This window comes from Rhincodon typus, chromosome 1 (assembly GCF_021869965.1).
Source record: "Rhincodon typus isolate 14 chromosome 1, sRhiTyp1.1, whole genome shotgun sequence".
Taxonomy (NCBI): Eukaryota; Metazoa; Chordata; class Chondrichthyes; order Orectolobiformes; family Rhincodontidae; genus Rhincodon; species Rhincodon typus.
The window spans coordinates 52770761-52788948 of record NC_063332.1 but is presented as its reverse complement, the minus strand read 5'-3'; the positions used below and the strand labels follow the sequence as shown (position 1 = coordinate 52788948).

The 18188-nt window shown below is 40.3% G+C and overlaps 1 protein-coding gene across 1 annotated transcript in view; it reads right to left on the bottom strand.

Moving 5' to 3' along the window:
• Nucleotides 1-17242: 17242 nt before the first annotated feature.
• LOC109915711 (urea transporter 2-like) overlaps nt 17243-18188 on the bottom strand; it is a 45135-nt gene continuing 44189 nt past the window's right edge. Inside the window, exon 7 of the mRNA XM_048594440.1 lies at nt 17243-17516. Coding sequence (XP_048450397.1) covers nt 17349-17516 — 168 coding nt within the window. The 3' untranslated portion in view covers nt 17243-17348. The remainder of the gene's footprint in view (nt 17517-18188) is intronic.

Genomic DNA, 18188 nt, shown 5'->3' with positions numbered 1-18188 from the left:
TTGGAGGAACACAGCAGGTCAGGCAGCATCAGAGGAACAGGAAAGTTGATGTTTTTCGTCAGGACCCTTCATCAGGACTGGGGAGGGGCAAGGGAGCTCAGAAATAAATAGAGGGGGTTGTGGGGCTGGGCGAAGGCAGCTAGAGTGGTGATAGGTGGATGCAGGTAGGGTGTTGTGGATATTGGTCAATGGGAAGAGTGGGGCAGATAGGTGAGAAGGAAGATGGACAGGTTGAGTCAGGTCAAGGAAGCCAGAATGAGAGGGAGGGCTGGGCATGGGATGAGGCTGGGGGGTGGGGAGATTTTGAAGCTGGTGAGTTCTATGTTGAAGCCATTGAGCTGTAAGCTCCCAAGGTGGAATATAAGGTGCTGTTCCTCCAATTTTCGTGTGGCCTCATTGTGACATTGGAGGAGGCCCAGGAAGGACATGTTGCCAGGGGAGTGGGAGGGGGAGGTGAAATGGCTGGCAACTGGAAGGGGGTGTTGATTGGAGCGTACGGAGTGCAGATGCACCTCGTATCTGACACCAAGTCTGCTCTTGGTCTCTCCGATGTGGAGGAAACCACATCGGGAGCAACAGATGTAGTAGACCAGGTTAGAAGACATACAGGTGAATTCTGTCGGATACGGAATAATTGTTTGGGCCTTGGAAGGAGGTGAGGGAGGACGTGTAGGAGCAGGTATAACACTTCCTGTGGTTGCAGGGAAAGGTGCTGGGTGTATTGGGGTTGGTAGGGAGAGCCGAAGATGTGAAAGGTGATCTGCAAAAACAAGTCACTGGCTATTCCAAGCGCCGAGGCTCCCAGGTTGAAGCCTGATCCAGAGGCCGCTCCGCTCTCCGACATGCTTTCCGTAGGGATCACTCTCTCCACAACTCCGTCATCTGCTTCACACTCCTCACCAACCTCCACCACACCCGGCACCTTTCCCTGCAATCACAGGAAATGCTACACATGCCCCTACACTTCCCTCCTTCACCTCCATCCAAGGCTCCAAACAATTATTCCGTATCCAACAGGGATTCACCTGTATGTCTTCTAATCTGATCTACTGCATCCTTCTCTCTCGATGTGGTCACCTCTACATCGGAGGGACCAAGCTCAGTCTCGGTGACAGATACGAGGAACGTCTGCGCTCTATACGCTCCAATCAACACCATCTTCCGGTTGCCAGCCATTTCAACTCTCCTTCCTGCTCCCTTGGTGACATGTCCATCCAGGGCCTCCTCCAATGTCATCTGATGCTAGACGAAAAGTGGAGGAACAACATCTTACATTCCACCTCAGGAGATTTCAGCCCAATGGCCTCAACATAGAATTCACTAGCTTCAACATCTCCTGGCCTCATCCCATGTCCAGCCCTCCCTCTCATCCCCGCTTCCTTGACTTGACATAACCTGTTCATCTTCCTTCTCACCTATCCAACCCGTCCTTCCCATTGACCAATATCCACAACACCCTACCTGCATCCACCTATCACCACTCGCTCAGCCCTACACTCCCCTCTATTTATTTCTGAGGTCCCAGCCACACACCCCACCCCAGTCCTGATGAAGGGCCCTGACCTGAAACGTTGACTTTCCTGTTCCTCTGATGCTGCTGTGTTCCTCCAGCTCCACACCATAATCCTAAACTAAACTAGTCCCACCTACCTGCTCCTGGCCCACATCCCTCCAAACCTTTCCTATTCATGTACTTATTTAAATGTCTTTTAAACATTGTTACTATGCCTGCATCCATCACCTCCTCCACACGCGAACAACCCTCTTGTGTAAAAACATTTACTCCTCATGTCTTCTTCTCTCACCTTAAAAACATGCCCCAGGTCTTGAAATTCCGCATCCCAGGGAAAAGATGCCGACCATTCTTTGGACTGTCTTCAATGCCAGTATATCTTTCTTTAGGTAAGGAGCCCAAAGCTGTTCAAATTATTCAAACAGTGGTCTGACTAGTGCCTTGTACAGTTTTAGCAAAAACTCCCTATTTCTATACTGCATTCCCTTTGAAATAAAGGCTCAAGGCCATTTTGCCTTCCCTATTACTCACTGAAATTCGGTGCTGGCCTTTTGTGATTGATGGACGAGAACTCCCACATCCCTTGGTTGTTTGGGCTTCTGCAGTCTTTTTCCATTTAAATGCTATTCAGCTCCTATATTATTCCTTCAAACTGCATAACTTCACGTTCCCCAACTTTATATTCCAACTGCCAAGTTTTTGTTCACTCGCTTAACCTGTCTATATTCCTCTGCAAACTCTGTCATCCTCACCAATTGCTTTCCCATCCATTTTCATAGCATCTACAAGCTTGAATACAATACATTCACTTTCTATATCCAAGTCATTAATATACATAGAGTCATAAAGTCAGAGTCATGCAGCACAGAAACAAACCCTTATGTTCAACACATCCATGCTGACCAGGTTTCCTAAACTGAATTATTCCCATTTGCTTGCATTTGGCCTATATCCCTGTAAACATTTCCTATCCATATCCCTGTCCAAACAAGTTTTAAATGTTGTAATTGTACTCACCTCACCACTTCCTATGGCGGCTCATTCCAAATACGCACCTCTATGAAAAATTTGGCCATCAGCTCCCTTTAAAATCTTTTTGCTCTCACCTTATACCTGTGCCCTTGAGTTTTGGACACCCGTATACTGGGGAAAACACTTTGGCTATTCACCTTATCTATGCCTCTCATGATTTTATAAACTTCTAAAGATCATCCCTTGGCCTCCTATACTCCAGGGGAAAACAGTCCCAGCCTATACAGCCTCTCCTTATAACTCAAGCCTTGTGTAGACTTGCCTGTTTAATGAGGCTTACCTGAAGGATACAAAAAACCTCTCAAACACAGTAAGAAATAAAATTAAAAGTCGAAGGGTTTTTTTCTCTCAATCTGGTTTAAGACTATCTCATTGTTCTTCCAAAAGTAATACATTTTGGGTAAGGGAGTGTACAACAGATTCCAACGTACTGTTTGTCACTGGATTTCTTTGGAGAAATGGAACTATTCTTCTCAGCAGAGAAGATTAAGGAGAAATAGTGATCTGTAAATGACTGTGCCCCCCCTCTCCCAATTAATCCTGTGGCACATCACATGACGCCATACTAAAAATGCCCCCTTACTGCAACTCTGGCTCCTGTTGGTTAACCAATCCTCCAACCATGCTAATCTACTACCTCCATCACTATGGGTTCTTATCTTATTATGAAGCCTAATGTGTGGCAACTTATCAAACATCTTCTAAAATCCAAATGTATTACATACACTGCTTCTTTCTTCATTTTTATCTGTCAATTCTGAAGAAGGGTCACTGGACCCAAAACATTAACTCGACTTTCTCTCCACAGATGCTGCCAGACCTGCAAAGTTTTTCCAGCAATTTCTAAATTTGCATGAGAACCCCTGCAAGTTCAATCCCTCAGTTCTGAAGAAGTCATTTCAGACTCTAAGCATTAACTCTGTTTCTCGTTCCACAGATACAACTTACCTGCTGAGTTTCTTCAGCATTTTCTGTATTTGTTTCAGAGAATTGTGAGTTTAAATTTAATAAGTAAAACTTGGCTGAAAGGCAAACTTTAAATAAAAAGCAAATGTCTCTGTCAGATGTTTCAAAATCCCTACTGTGTAGGTACAGGCCATTCAGCCCATCGAGTCCACAACAACCTTCCAAAAGGCAACCCACTCAGACCCACCCAACACCAACTATCCATGTAACCCTGCATTTCCCATGGCTAATCCACCTATCCTACACATGCCTGGACACTACGGGCAATTTAGCATGGTCAATCCACCTAACCTGCACATCTCTGGAATTTGGAAAGAAGCCTCTACACACACACACACACACACATGGGGAGAATATACAAATTCCATATAAACAGTTGCCTGAAGGTGGAATTGAACCCAGATCCTTGGCACTGAGGCAGTAGTGCTAACCACCAATTTCATCCCATTGTTTATTTTTTACATGGGATAAGGCCAGAAAATGAACATTGGTAAAACTATTTAACCATAAATCTGTCCTCCCCAGTACCTACTAAAGCAATATTTCCAGTTCTGGATGGAGTTCAGAGGAGTTTGTCTGTGATTTATTTTCCTTTTCTTACATTGAGATACTGATGCCAACAATTCTAACTGCTATTGTGGCTGAGACAAACTAATTATATACAGACAAGGAACTGAATCTGGAACTTGCCAGAACTGCAAAGCTTACTCCTTCATTGGAGTTTGCAATAATCCACTGAGGCATTAGGGAGACTTTTAAATAGTAAAAACCAAAAGAACTGTAGATGCTGTAAAACAGAAACAAAAACAGAAATTGCCAGAAAAGCTCAGCAGATCTGGCAGCATCTGTGAACAGAAATCAGAGTTAACATTTTGAGTTGAGTAACCCTTCCTCAGAACTCTTCCTCAGCTTTTAAATAGTGTCTTTTTGTAGCATGGGATAGATCTGACAAAGAATTTGGATGGATATTGAAAGATACATTATTGCAGTCTTACTTTACAAATACACCATTTATGTAAATTTATTTTAACTTTACACAGGGTAGTTTAATGTTGTTGTAATAGAATATTTCTAATCAGTCAGATCATTGGAATGAAATACTGTATGGAGTTAGTAATGCAAAGCTACAGAATATGGAACAGTCCCTCACATACTCAGAAGCAGCAACCAATCTTCACATATGAAAAATGGAATTGCTGGAAAAGCGCAGCAGGTCTGGCAGCATCTGTGATGAGAATTCAGGGTTAATGTTTCGGGTCCAGTGACCCTTCATCAGAACTGATGGTAGCTAGGAAATTATTGGTTTTTATGTAGAAGATAGGGTGAGGGGGAGGGTGTAAGGAATAAGGTGATTGGAAGTAGAACCCAAAGAGAAAGAAAAACAATTGGACAGACAAATGAGTAGATAACGATCTGGCTAGGAGGGTGAATAGCTGTTAATGGCGACTGTTAGTGGATAATGATGGGTCGTGTGTAATAGCAGACTATGCGATCACAAGGCCTGGCGCGTGACGGTAGAGGCTAGGGCATAGGAGAGTTCAAGCCCTAAAGCTATTGAACTTTGCATCTTCACATACACATAGTTTCCAAAATACACGAGATGAAATGTCTGAGTGAATTGAACAGCCAATGGATTAACTTTATTCCTTTTACATTTTTGGCATCTGTAAATAGTATTGTGAACAACAGTCTGAATCATTTGAATGCACAATGTTATCTGATTTCCCACGCACCGTGGGAAAAATAACATGCTTCTAATAAAGACTCTTTCTCACCTAGCAAGTACAATTTACTAATAGTTCCAGGAAAGGTATAATATATTCCACTTTTTGTGTTACAAAGATAATACTGGACTTCGCTGCAAAACGGTAAGTGTGATTTTGCTCATACTTAAAGATATATTACAAAAGCAACAAGGAGTTTCAAAATATCACATTATTCAAATTATCATTAGTTACAATTATAATAAGTGCAAACCAATCAATAAAACAACACAAATTATTTTCTAGTTAACGTAATTCTCAAACAAAGGGTTTTTTCAGTCCGTATGGTTTATTTCAGCCACTGTTGTTCATTACTAAACTTTTACCAGGGCATGATTGGTCACTGACAGTACTAAGCAGAATAAAATAAACACTGCGTACTATGATTTCTAAGTTGAAAGCACAGTAATACCATTGAATTTCTTCCTGTTAACTTACACAACTGGAGAACAGGAACAAAATGTAAAAAAAAATCTGTTCAACTGAGTAAATGTTTGAAATAAATGAGGTAATTGATTCACAACTATATTTGGGTAGGTGACTTGCATTAGTGAAACAATGTGTGTGAACTCAGTTTTACAGTGGGCAAGGTGTTAGAAGAGGGTTAGAAAGTTCAAGGTATTTGAAAGTTGAGAAAATGTTAATGAAGGGAAATTGGAAAGCTTAAGGAAGTAACGTTGCTTTAAAACAAAATAAAAACGATGATCATGTTGTATATTTCAAAGTTAATTGAATGGCATTAGTTTTAAAATAAAAAGAAACATACATAATATCAGTATCAGAGCACATACACTATATTCAAGGTTAGCTGAAGACAGGGAAACAAGATGGCCACAGTGATGACTTGGGGGCACAGTGACTCAATGGTTAGCAATGCTGCCTCACAGCACTACAGTCCCAAGTTCAATTCCACCCTTGAATGGCTGTCTGTGTGGAGTTTGCATGTTCTCTGTGTTTAGCGGGTTTCTGCTAGGTGCTCTGGTTTTCTCCCACAGTCCAAATATGGTCCTCCTGCAGGTTAAGTGCATTGTCTATGCTAAATTGCCTCATAGTGTCCAGGCATGTGTAGGCTAGATGGATTGGCTATGCTACATGTGGGGATAGCATAGAGGGGTGGTTAGGTTGGAATGGTCTCAGAGGGATGGTGCAGACTCGATGGGACAAATGGCCTCTTTCTGCAGTCTAGGGATTCTATGACCACAAATGTAAACCTGAGATCAAATCAAAGCAATACAGAGAAAAGTAAAACTACCTAATCTGCAGCTTTGCAGGTGTTATGATCACAACACTCAAGAGACAACCCTAACAGTTGAAGCCCATCAGCAATAGAGTGAATATAGTCTGTGAATTTATTACTGTTATTTCCATATTGCTATGTATTTTGAATGTTCCTTTGATATCCAGGTAATGCCAATACTGCAACATTTAGATTAAGTTTATTGCTGACCTTACTTCGCCTTAAGTTGCTGGAAGATATTCAGCATGATTAGTTTTACTATATCCAATGGTACAGAACCTCTGATAGCGTCAAACAACATAAATACGGCCAAAAAAAGTGATACATCTCTATGTTTTAACTCATTCTTTGATGCATTCTGAAAGAAAACTTAAATGGCTATTCACTGTGTGTTATATTGAGGTCTTGCTTTGATCAGCATATTTGAAAGAAAGAGGTAAATTAGGTCCAGTGGGCAGCCCTGACCCCACTGCAATTATATCAGTGACATGGTGGCCTGGAAGCACTGTCTGCCAATGAGCCAATTGAAGCTTTTAAAGTGGGCAATTAACAATCACTTACGGACCTCATCCCATTGCTGCTGGAATTAAACCAGGAGTAGGAGAAGCATACACTAAGGCAGCCACCCTGGAAACTTTCCCTACCATAGGCTGGTGGTGGCATAACCAACCCCCGGGGTTCATTGGGAGGGACCCCAGGGTGAAATCTTCTATCTCCAAGTTCCATCATCCCTGAGACTTCAGTCTCAATCCCCACCTCTACTCTCACTCCCACCCAAAGGTATGGCCCCTTTCCCAGGTTCCCTTCATTGCTGTGGCCTCTCAAAATACTGCACCCACCCACTCACTAGTTCCCCTCCCTGAATTTTAAATGCTCAGAAAGTTCATATCAATCACTGACAGCTCCTTGGGTGCAGTGCCTGCACTGGCCAGTGTGCACTGTGCCATGCCCATACTTGAGAGCTCCCAGTGTCTGATTGGTTGACAAGTCTCTGAGGTGGGAATCCGCCAGCTGTTCTTCCCCTGGTTGAGCCCTATCACCTGATGGTTTAGCTGGGGTATGGAGATCATGGCACATAACCATAAACTTACATTTAAGTAAGACATATCCAAGGAAAACATATGATAAGGAAAATATAAATACACCAGCTAGAGTGAATGACATTGGCTGTTGGTCACGACAAATTCTATGTGAAATAACATGGAATGTAATACAGTCAAAAATGTAAACTCAATTAAATGCAGCCAACCATTTCACATGTGAATAAGACTAATAATTAGGTAAACAAATATTTATGCTTTATGTTTTTTATGTCATATTTATGTCTGTCTTGTATAGAAATCTAATATGATTTGATCAAGAATAAGATTAGAAGTGGTTTAATTTAGAAGTTTGTTGAGAAGCACAAAGATGTGCAGGTTGGGTGGATTGGCCATGTTAAATTGCCCATAGTGTCCATGAGTGTGTAAATTAGCTGGATTAGTCATGGGAAATGCAGGATTATAGGGAAGGGGTAGAGAGATGGGTTTGGGTGGGATGCTCTTCGGATGGGCAGTGTGGACTTGTTGGGCCAAATGGCCTGTTTCCACACTGGGATTCAATGAAATCTATGAAACCAGTTCAATTAAAGCACATATTGGAATAGATAGTAGAAATATTATCCATTAGAATGTTTACCAGCTTGGAATTGGTCATCAGAAATGCATTTACATTAATAAATAGGTGGAGCTTGCAAACAATTATAAAAATAAAAATGAAAAGATGGCTCCACCATGACTTACAAAATAAATTAAGGATAGCATTAGATGCAAAGAGGAAACATAAAATTGCCAGAAAAAGCAGCAAGCCTGAGGATTGGGAGCATCTGAGAATGTAGCAAATGAGGACAAATGTTTGTTCAAGATGGGGAAAATACAGCCTGAGAGCAAAATTGCAATGAACATAAAAACTGACCATAAGAGATTCTATAAATATGTGAGGAGAGAAGATTAGTAAATAATGTGTCTTTACATTTGCCTTCAAATGCCTTACATTCAAAACCTGAGTAAATGATAATGAGGAACAAAGAAATGACAGAAGATTTGAAACTGTACTTTGGTTTTGTTTTCACAAAAGAGACAACAAATAACTTCCTAGAAATGTTAGGTAACCGAGGGGCTAGAGAGAGCAAGGATTTGAAGGAAATCAATGTTAGTAAGAAAATAGTGCTGTGGGAATTAATAAGGTTAAATGCTGACAAATCACCTGGGCTGGATAATTAACATCCTAGATATGAAAAGAAGGGGCTGTGGAAATATTGGATACAAGGAAAATGCTAGTGCCTAATATAACAGCTATAATAACAGAACACTTGGAAAGCATTAATGTGATTAGACAAAGGCAGCATGATTTATGAAAGGCTAATCATGCTTAACAAGTCGACTGGAGTTTTTGAGGATGTAAGTTGTAAACAAGATAGGGAAGAACCAATAGATGTTATGCATTTGGATTTTCAGAAGGCTTTTTGACAAGGTGTCAAATAAGAGATTAGTGGGAAAAACTGAAGTGCATGAAATATATTGTCATGGGTCAAGAATTTGTTAACGGAGAGAAAATGGAGAATATGAATAAATAGCTCCTATTCCAGGTCACAAGCAGTGAGTAGTAGGGTCAGTGCAAGGATCAATGCTGAGCCATAGCTCTTCACAACATAAATAAATGACACAAGTTTGCTAACAAAACAAAATTGGGCAAGATTATGAGTTGTGATGAGGATGCATGGAGGCATTGGAGTGATTTAGACAGCTGAGTGAGTGGGCTAACACATTGCAGATGCAATTCAATGTGATTAAATGTGAAGTTATCTCAGCTCCTGGACATTTCTGCAAGAATTCATCAGGATAGTGTCCTAGGTCCAACCATCTTCAACTGCTTCATCAATGACCTTCCCTTCATCATAAGATAAGAAGTGGGGATGTTCACTGATGATTGCACAATGTTCAGCACATTCACGACTCCTTAGATACTGAAGCAGCCCATGCCCAAATGCAACAAAATCTGGACAATATTCAGGCTTGGACTGACAGGTGGCAAGTAACATTCACACCACAAAAATACCAGGCAATGACCATTTCCAATAAGAGACTATCTAATCACCATCCCTTGACATTCAATGGTGTTACCATCATAGAATCCCCCCAAATCATTCTCCTTGACCAAATCATTGACCAGAAACTCAACTGGACTGGTCACATAAACATGGTGACTACAACGACAGGTCAGACGCTAGGGGTAGTGCGGTAAATAACTCACCAGCTGACTCCCCAAAACCTCTCTACCATCAACAAGGCACAAGTTAGAAATGTGATGGAATACTCCCTAATTGCCTGTATGGGTGCAGCTCCAACAACACTCAAGAAATGTGACAGCATCTTGTTCAAAGCAGCCTGTTTGATTGGCACCACAACACAAGCATCCACTCCCTCACCACCGACGCTCAGTAGCAGCAGTGTATACTATCTACAAGATGCACTGCAGAAATTCACCAGAGATCCTTCGACAACAACTTCTAAACCCACAACCACTTCCATCTATAAGCACAAATTCAGCAAGCAAATAGGAACACCACCACCTGCAAGTTCCCCTCCAAGCCCCTCACCATCCTGACTTGGAAAGATATCACCATTCCTTCACTGTCACTGGGTCAAAATCCTGGAATTCCCACCCTAAGGGCATTGTAGGTCAACCTACTGCATGTGGTCTGCAGAGGCTTAAGAAATCGGCTCACCACCATCTGATCAAGGGCAACTAGGGAACAGCAATAAATACTGGCTAGCCAGCGACGTTCACATCCCATGAGTGAATATAAAAATGCTACACACTGGTGTGAAAAAAAAGGAAGAGTATTATTTAAATAATGATCTTTTGGGAACTGAGGATGTAGAATGTAATTTTGGTTTCCCCACCTAAGAAACATGGCCCAGAGAACTGCAGCTGAGGTTCACAAAGATGGTATCAGGGATAGCAGGGGTGTCCTATGGAAGAGACATTGATTTGACAGGGTCTGTATTCACTAGAGTTAAGGATGAGAGGGGATCTGTTTGAAATGTATAAAATTCCAACAAAGCTGGACGGATGAGATGCAGGGAGGAGGTTTCTCTCTTTGGGGAGTCTAGAACCAGGGATGCAATCTCAGGGTGTTGGGTAGGCCATTTAGAGATCAGGAAACATTCTTCACTTGAACGGTATTGAATCTTGGAGTTCTCTACCACTGGAACTTGTGGAGGCCAAATCCCTGAATATATTCAAGAAGAGAGTTTTTTTTGGATACTAAAGGCATCATGGTGTATGGGGAGAATGCGGGAATATGGCATTGAGATAGACGATCAGCCATGATGATATTGAAAAGTGGAACATGTTTGTAAGGTAAAATGGCCTACTCCTGCTTCTAGTTTCCATGTTTAATTGTTCAAAAGGGTGACAATTTGTTCATTAAGTTGCAACACTATTTTAGTCAGAACTTTGAAATAACGAAGCAGATCAACAGTAGAGAAGGAAGTAAAAGGAAGCAAATCCTGCACTCGGCTCTTACTACATCATGAGATGTCCTGTCCAATGTGCTGAAAAATCTCTGACTCGAGAACTGGGCTGTTCAGTCAAATGAAGACTCATGTCAGAAACTCATGACCTTCAGTATATGTCATATTCAAATTGAGGGACAGCCAACAAAGGCTGCAGGTATAGCTACTTAAAACTCCAATTTAATTTACAGCAATAGAAAAGTGCAAGAATTAGCACATGAAAAACTGTGTGCGCTATATTTGAGCAGGCAATTTTGTTCAAAGTGACAAATATATTGCAATGTGCATAACCATGGTCTGCTGACATGGTAATCATGGGGTGCTCTACACTATAACAATGTTTGTGACTCAGAGTTTGTCCTGCTATGGGTTATGCGTTGCTACATTGAAACCAGTATATGATTTAATTATTAATAAGTTCCCTCACTTGAATCAACTAACTTGTTTTAAAGGTTGACTCCCCAGCTCTCAGATGTTTCTTCCAACAGACATTTTTTCATTTGTAAAACTAAGGAGTGAATGTTGGTGAACTCTGAGCATTGACAGGAATCTAGCCTAAACCTGTACTCCCCAGTAGCTACTAAAGCCAGATAAAAGCTTTATAACGATCAGAGGCGTTAACTCAGGCTGATTTCCATTTCCTTAAAGGTTATATCCACCAACTATCCTATCCTAATTTCTATTTTGGCTGAAATAAACTAAGCACAGACAAGGAATGGAATCTGGGACTTGTCAGCTTTCCATGAAACGCTCCCAAAGCAGAGATTGCATTTACGCACTGAGGTATTGGGAAAGCCTTTTAAGAAGTACCTTTTTTATAGACTAACATTACCAAAAGGATGTGGATGCTTAGGAGAGGGTGCAGAGGAGATTCACCAGGATGTTGCCTGGTATGGAGGGCGCTAGCTATGAAGAGAGTTTGAGTAGATTAGAATTATTTACATTAGAAAGACGGAGGTTGAGGGGCGACCTGATTGAGGTCTACAAAATCATGAGAGGTATAGACAGGATGGATAGTAAGAAGCTTTTTCCCAGAGTGGGGGACTCAATTACTAGGGGTCACAATTTCAAGGTGAGAGGGGTAAAGTTTAAGGGAGATATGCATGGAAGGTTCTTTACGCAGAGGGCGGTGGGTGCCTGGAACGCGTTGCCAGCAGAGGTCGTAGAGGTGGGCACGATAGCGTCATTTAAAATGTATCTAGACAGATACATGAATGGGCAGGGAGCAGAGGGATACAGATCCTTGGAAAGTAGGCAACAGGTTTAGATAGAGGATCTGGATCGGCACAGGCTTGGAGGGCCGAAGGGCCTGTTCCTGTGCTGTAATTTTCTTTGTTCTTTGTTTGTAACACATTTTGTACCTCAATAGATATATTTGGCATAGAATATAGAACAGGTCCTGCAAATACATTCTTATTACAACATATAGTTAGTAATCAATCTTTACATTGTTCAATTGTTATGGATTTTTCAGAAAGGAGTCAGCTCTGGGAGAATAATTATTGTGGAGAAGTCTGCAAAGAGTTAATAATTTAAAGCTACAGTCAATGAACTAATAGATCATAAATGGATGAATCACTATATATGAAGTATTTAAAATACACTAAATGAAATGTCCAAGTCAACTGAATAGACAATGCATTAACTTTATTCCTGATACATTCCTTTCACCTAAAAAATATTAATAGAATGATGTACTACTGTCCTTAAGTAAGTCTCAGAAGTCTGAATACATGTTATCTGATGTTCTAGTCAATGTGGAAAACTAAACCCTAGCTTATCACAGTTCTTTATATTTCAGATAATGTAAGTTGATTTTTGTTATTTGGAATAAACCAAGTAATATAAATACTGTCAACAAAACTTTTGGAGTTGCAATGAGGATAGTAGACTTTATCATTGCAAAACAATGAACATCAAATCAAAATTGAATGCATATTACAATTGTAAGTAGAAATTGTAACTTGGCAGCCATTAATATATAAAGATAACACATATCCATTGTTGATAGTAATTCAGTCATAGAGTCATACAGCATGGAAACAGACCCTTTGATCCAACCAATCCACGTCAACCGTGTTTCCAAACTAAACTGGTTCCACCTGCCTCCACTTGGCCCATATCCCTCTAAACCTTTCCTATTCATGAACTTATCTAAATGTCTTTTAAATGTTGTAACTGTACCTGCATCCACCACTTTCACTGGCAGTTCATTCCACATACAAACCACTCTCTGCGTAAAAAAGCTGCCCCTCATGTCCTTTTTAAAACTCTCTTCTACCCTTAAAAATATGCCCCTTAGTTTTGAACTCCCCTACCGTAGGGAAAAGACCCTTGAAATTCACCCTACTCATGCCCCTCATGATTTTATAAATCTCAATAAGGTCACCCCTCAACCTCCTATGCTCCAGTGAAAAATGTACCAGACTTTCCAGAAACAAAAACAGAAGTTGCTGGAACAGCTGAGTAGGTCTGGCAGCATCTGTGAAATCAGAGTTAATGTTTTGGTCTGGTGACGCTTCCTCAGGCCCAGAGTTAACTCTGATTTCTCTTCATAGATGCTGCCAGACCTGCTGAGCTTTTCCAGCAACTTCTGTTTTTGTTTCTGATTTACAGCATCCACAGTTCTTTTGGATTTTACCCAGACTTTCCAGTGTGTTTTTATATCTCAAACCCTGCATTCTTGGCAACATCCTTGTAAGTCTTTTCTGAACCCTCTCCAGTTCAATAATACATCACCTATAACAGGGTGACCAGAACTGCACATAATACTCTGGAAGAGGCTTCACCAACGTCCTGTACAACCTCAACATGACGTCCCAACTCCTATACTCAAAGGTCTGAGCAATGAAGGCAAGCATGCCTTCTTAACAACCCTGTCTACCTATGATGCAAATTTCAAAGAATTATGTACCTGAACCCCAAGGTCTCTCTCTGTTCTACAACACTACCCAGGGCCCTACCATTAATTGTGTAAGTCCTGTCCTTGTTTGTTTTACCAAAATGCAATATGTCACATTTATCCAAATTAAACTCCACTTGCCACTCCTCAGCCCATTGACCATTTGATCAAGATCTCTTTGTAAGCTTAGATAACCTTCTTCACTGTCCACTATATCACCAATTTTGGTGTCATCTGCAAACTTACTAACCTTGCCTCCTAAATTCTCATCCAAATCATTTATGTAAATGAAAAACAAAAATGCACCCAGTACTGACCCTTATGGAACAGCACTGGTCACAGGCCTCCAGTCCAAAACCAACCCTCCACCACCATCCTCAGTCTCCTACCATCAAGTCAATTTTGTATTCAATTGGCAAGCTCACCCTCAATCCCATGTGATCTAACTTTGTTAATTTGTCCACCATGCAGAACCTTGTCAAAGGCTTTACTAAAGTCCAAGTAAACAACATCTACCGCTCTGCCCTCATCAATTTTTTTGGTTACATCATTAAAAAGCACAAACAAGTTTGTCAGGCATGATTTTGCTCACAGAAAACCATCAGAATTTTACAGTGAAGAATACATTTACTTCACCATATGCATTTGATGGTGTTAGTGCTGTTTGTAATTGTTAACCACACCACGGGGATAAGAAAAAGAGATGTGTTGTGATAGTTTATGGTGCTACTTTTATAAGACGTGGCTGTTTTTATAGGAGGAAGTGCTATTATTTGGATGAAGATTCTGTGATCTTTACTGCAGCTGTGCTGGATATTTATGGATTATTAGGATACAGAAATAAGTTGTGATAGTTACAGGAAAATGTAATAATTAATGCAGCTGCTGTGACATTTGTGTGAGATATGATGGGATATTTATTGAAGCTTATGTTGAATATGACGTAATTGTGTCTGTAATACTTTGGAATTTATGCTGTGATGTTTTTGGGGCTTTTATGATATTTATGAGGTTTCTTCTGGAATATTTATGAGAGAATGTGGTATAATATTAACATTTGTGCAATGATATTCATGCAAGTTATTTGTGATATATATGGGCCAAATGTTAGGACATTTACTGGACTGTATTGTCATATTTAAGGTGGATATATGCTGTTTTATATATTGAAGCTTATGCTGGATTACATTTGGAAAATGCTTTGTGATACTGACAGAGATGTACTGGGCTAGTTGAGATTTATATTGTAAGATTTATGGTGGTTATGATGTAATATTTATTAAGATTTGTGTTATGATATTTGTAGGAAATGTTCTGGGATATTATTGGAAATGCGTTTTGTTGCTTCTGGAGAACATGTTGTGATATGCCTCACAACATATGTGTTTATTATTTATGACACTGTGCTGTGTTAATTTTTGGAGTTTGTGTAGATATATATGTACACAACATTCTGGAATATTAATGGAAATTTTAATGCTGTTCGATATTTGTGGATGATTGCTGGAGTCTTGGAACATTTATAGTTTTATGCCTTGACTTTTATGGGGAATATGCAGGATTAAGATGGATGCATTATGCAATTTCTTGGAATTTGTATTGATACATTTATAGTTTTTTTTCTGGGATATGTGAAAAGTATATGCTTTGATATTTATGGGATCTGTGCTGGCCTAATTGAAGTCTATGCTGATATTTACGGTAGACCTGCTGTGATATTGGTTGTGATTGTACGGGAATTAGGTACATGAAAGGCAAAGCACAGCATCGGAGTGTGGTCTAATCTTTATTTGAATTATGCTGACATGGTTATTCATATCTTTGTGCCGATATTTTGGAAGTTGGCATTGAGATAAATTTATAAATTGTACTCTGCAATTTATCTGATGACCTCAATGGCTTTACAGACCTTTGTAAAAAAAGCAAGTGAGTTTTTAAACTCACACTGTCAGTTACACTATCAGGGATGAACAGGCTGACTGATCCATGGCTATCCATTCATTTAAAACTATATCAATTGTATCATGAAGTAGTTAGTAGTCAGGAAATACTCCTGTAGTGACACGTTGAAAGTGATATCTATTTATTCTATACACCTCCTTTTATTTTGCAAACACTTTTGACAATTCTTCTTCCATCTTTATTGTTGGTAGAGCAATCAACATTGTTGCTGCAAAGCCCTCAAAGCACTTGCTTCATTCTTTTGGTGACAATATTCATTTCAAATGCATGGAAAACTGAGATGCGTGTTCACAATTTCTTAAAATGCTATATATCTCTATCAATAGCACAATTGTGGAAAATTGTCTACTAGCAATGTTTTATCAGTTAAAAAATAGTTGATGCACAAGTTTTTTTTTGTTTCTCTAAGTTAATCTTTTAATACAAGATTAATGTAGTAAACTACAATACCAATACTGATAGCACTATGTTAGATATGTATTAGTTTGGCACCTGTACTTAATTAATAATTGATCTTTGAGATAACTGAGCAGGTTACTCAATTGTACCAAAGGCACAAGGAAAACTTTAACCCCTGTGGACTGCAGTGGTTCTAGAAGGTGGTTCCCTATCATCCTTGTTAGGGATGGGGAATAACTGCAAACCTGGCCAATGTTGTTCACATCATATAAATGAATAGGAAGACAAATGTAAATTTCAAGCAAAGTATAGCTGAGTAACGTTATGCATTCGTCCATTGATGCTAGCCAACCCCTACTGTATTCAAGTGACTCTTGAAACATCACAGTGGCTCAGTGGTTAGAACTACTGCCTCACAACGCCAGGGACTTGGGTTTCATTCTCGCCTCGGGTGACTGTGTGGAGTTTGCACATTCTCTCTGTGTCTGTGTGGGTCTCTGCTGGGTGCTCTGGTTTCCTCCCACAGTCGAAAGATGTGCAGGCTAGTTGGATTGGCCATGCTAAATTGCCCATAATGTTCAGGGATGTGTAGATTAGGTGGGTTACAGGGGTAAGGGAATGGGGCTGGGTGGAATGCTCTTTGGAGGGCTGGTGTGGACTTGCAGGGCCGAAGGGCCTGTTTCCACACTGTAGGGATTTTATGATCTCAAAGTGTCTCTATTCTCTAGCTTACTCAAAAGAAGAAACTGTGAATTACTTTGATATTGATACTGAAATTGATTTTCACCATTTGTATGCCTGCCCCCTTGACATAAATTTGAGTTAAGCTTAAAAACTAACTTGAAAGTGTTGGAAACTATTTGAAATTAAAAACATGGATACACAATTAACATGTCAAGTACTGCCGAATTACAAGTGAGCATTTTACCACATGCACTTTAAGATTGAGCCATACATTTACCCACAGGATCAAAACAAAGACTTTCCATTCCAAAATTTTACACAATGTTCCTTTTTATGCATATTGGTCATGTTTCAGCAGCAGCTTGTAAACTTTTCTGTTTGCCTCAGGGGAGGCCACTTTATTGAGTGGCAATTTATAAATAGCTTTGTTGTTGCTGGTAATCAGTAGAAACACCAGTGCGGAAAGGCAGAAGGGCCAAGTTCCTGCAGGTAATCCAAACTGGAAAATAACATAAAAGTAGAGTTACAACAGCAGTACAATTTCAGCAGAACAACTAAAGCACATTACAAATGCATCTGTAGAATTTTGTCTGTTATCAGGTCAAAGCAACGGTGAGAGAAATGTTCCATTCGTGCTATTTTTATGCCATTGATCAAGAACAAATGTTTGTGAGGGTTACTGCCTGCTCTTTTTTGAAAAAAAATGTCAGGCAGGCCTTGGTTTAGCATCTTATCTGAAAGGCAGAATTTCTGATAATGCAGTTCTCCTTCACCTCCATAGATGGGGCAGTGGAATAGATTTACAAAACGGGAGAGCAGGACTGTCCTTAGAGCTGGCCTGTAACAAGTAATTCAAATTTATGGTTTCCTTATGTGAACTAGCCGAATGAACAAAATTACTGGGGGAACAGGGCATTTTCTGGAATGTGCAAGAGCTGTGGAGAGGTCCCATTGTTATCTAAAGGTCCTGACTGTGGGAGAGTGTGGTCCTGACCTGATAAGGTTGGGATACAATGATGGTCAGGGTCTTGAACACGAAGGTTGTTCGAAGCAAGTAGCAAGCTAAATCTGAGATAACAAGGTGTAGAGCTGGATGAACACAGCAGGCCAAGCAGCATCATAGGAGCTTTCCTGCTCCTCTGATGCTGCTTGGCCTTCTGTGTTCCTCCAG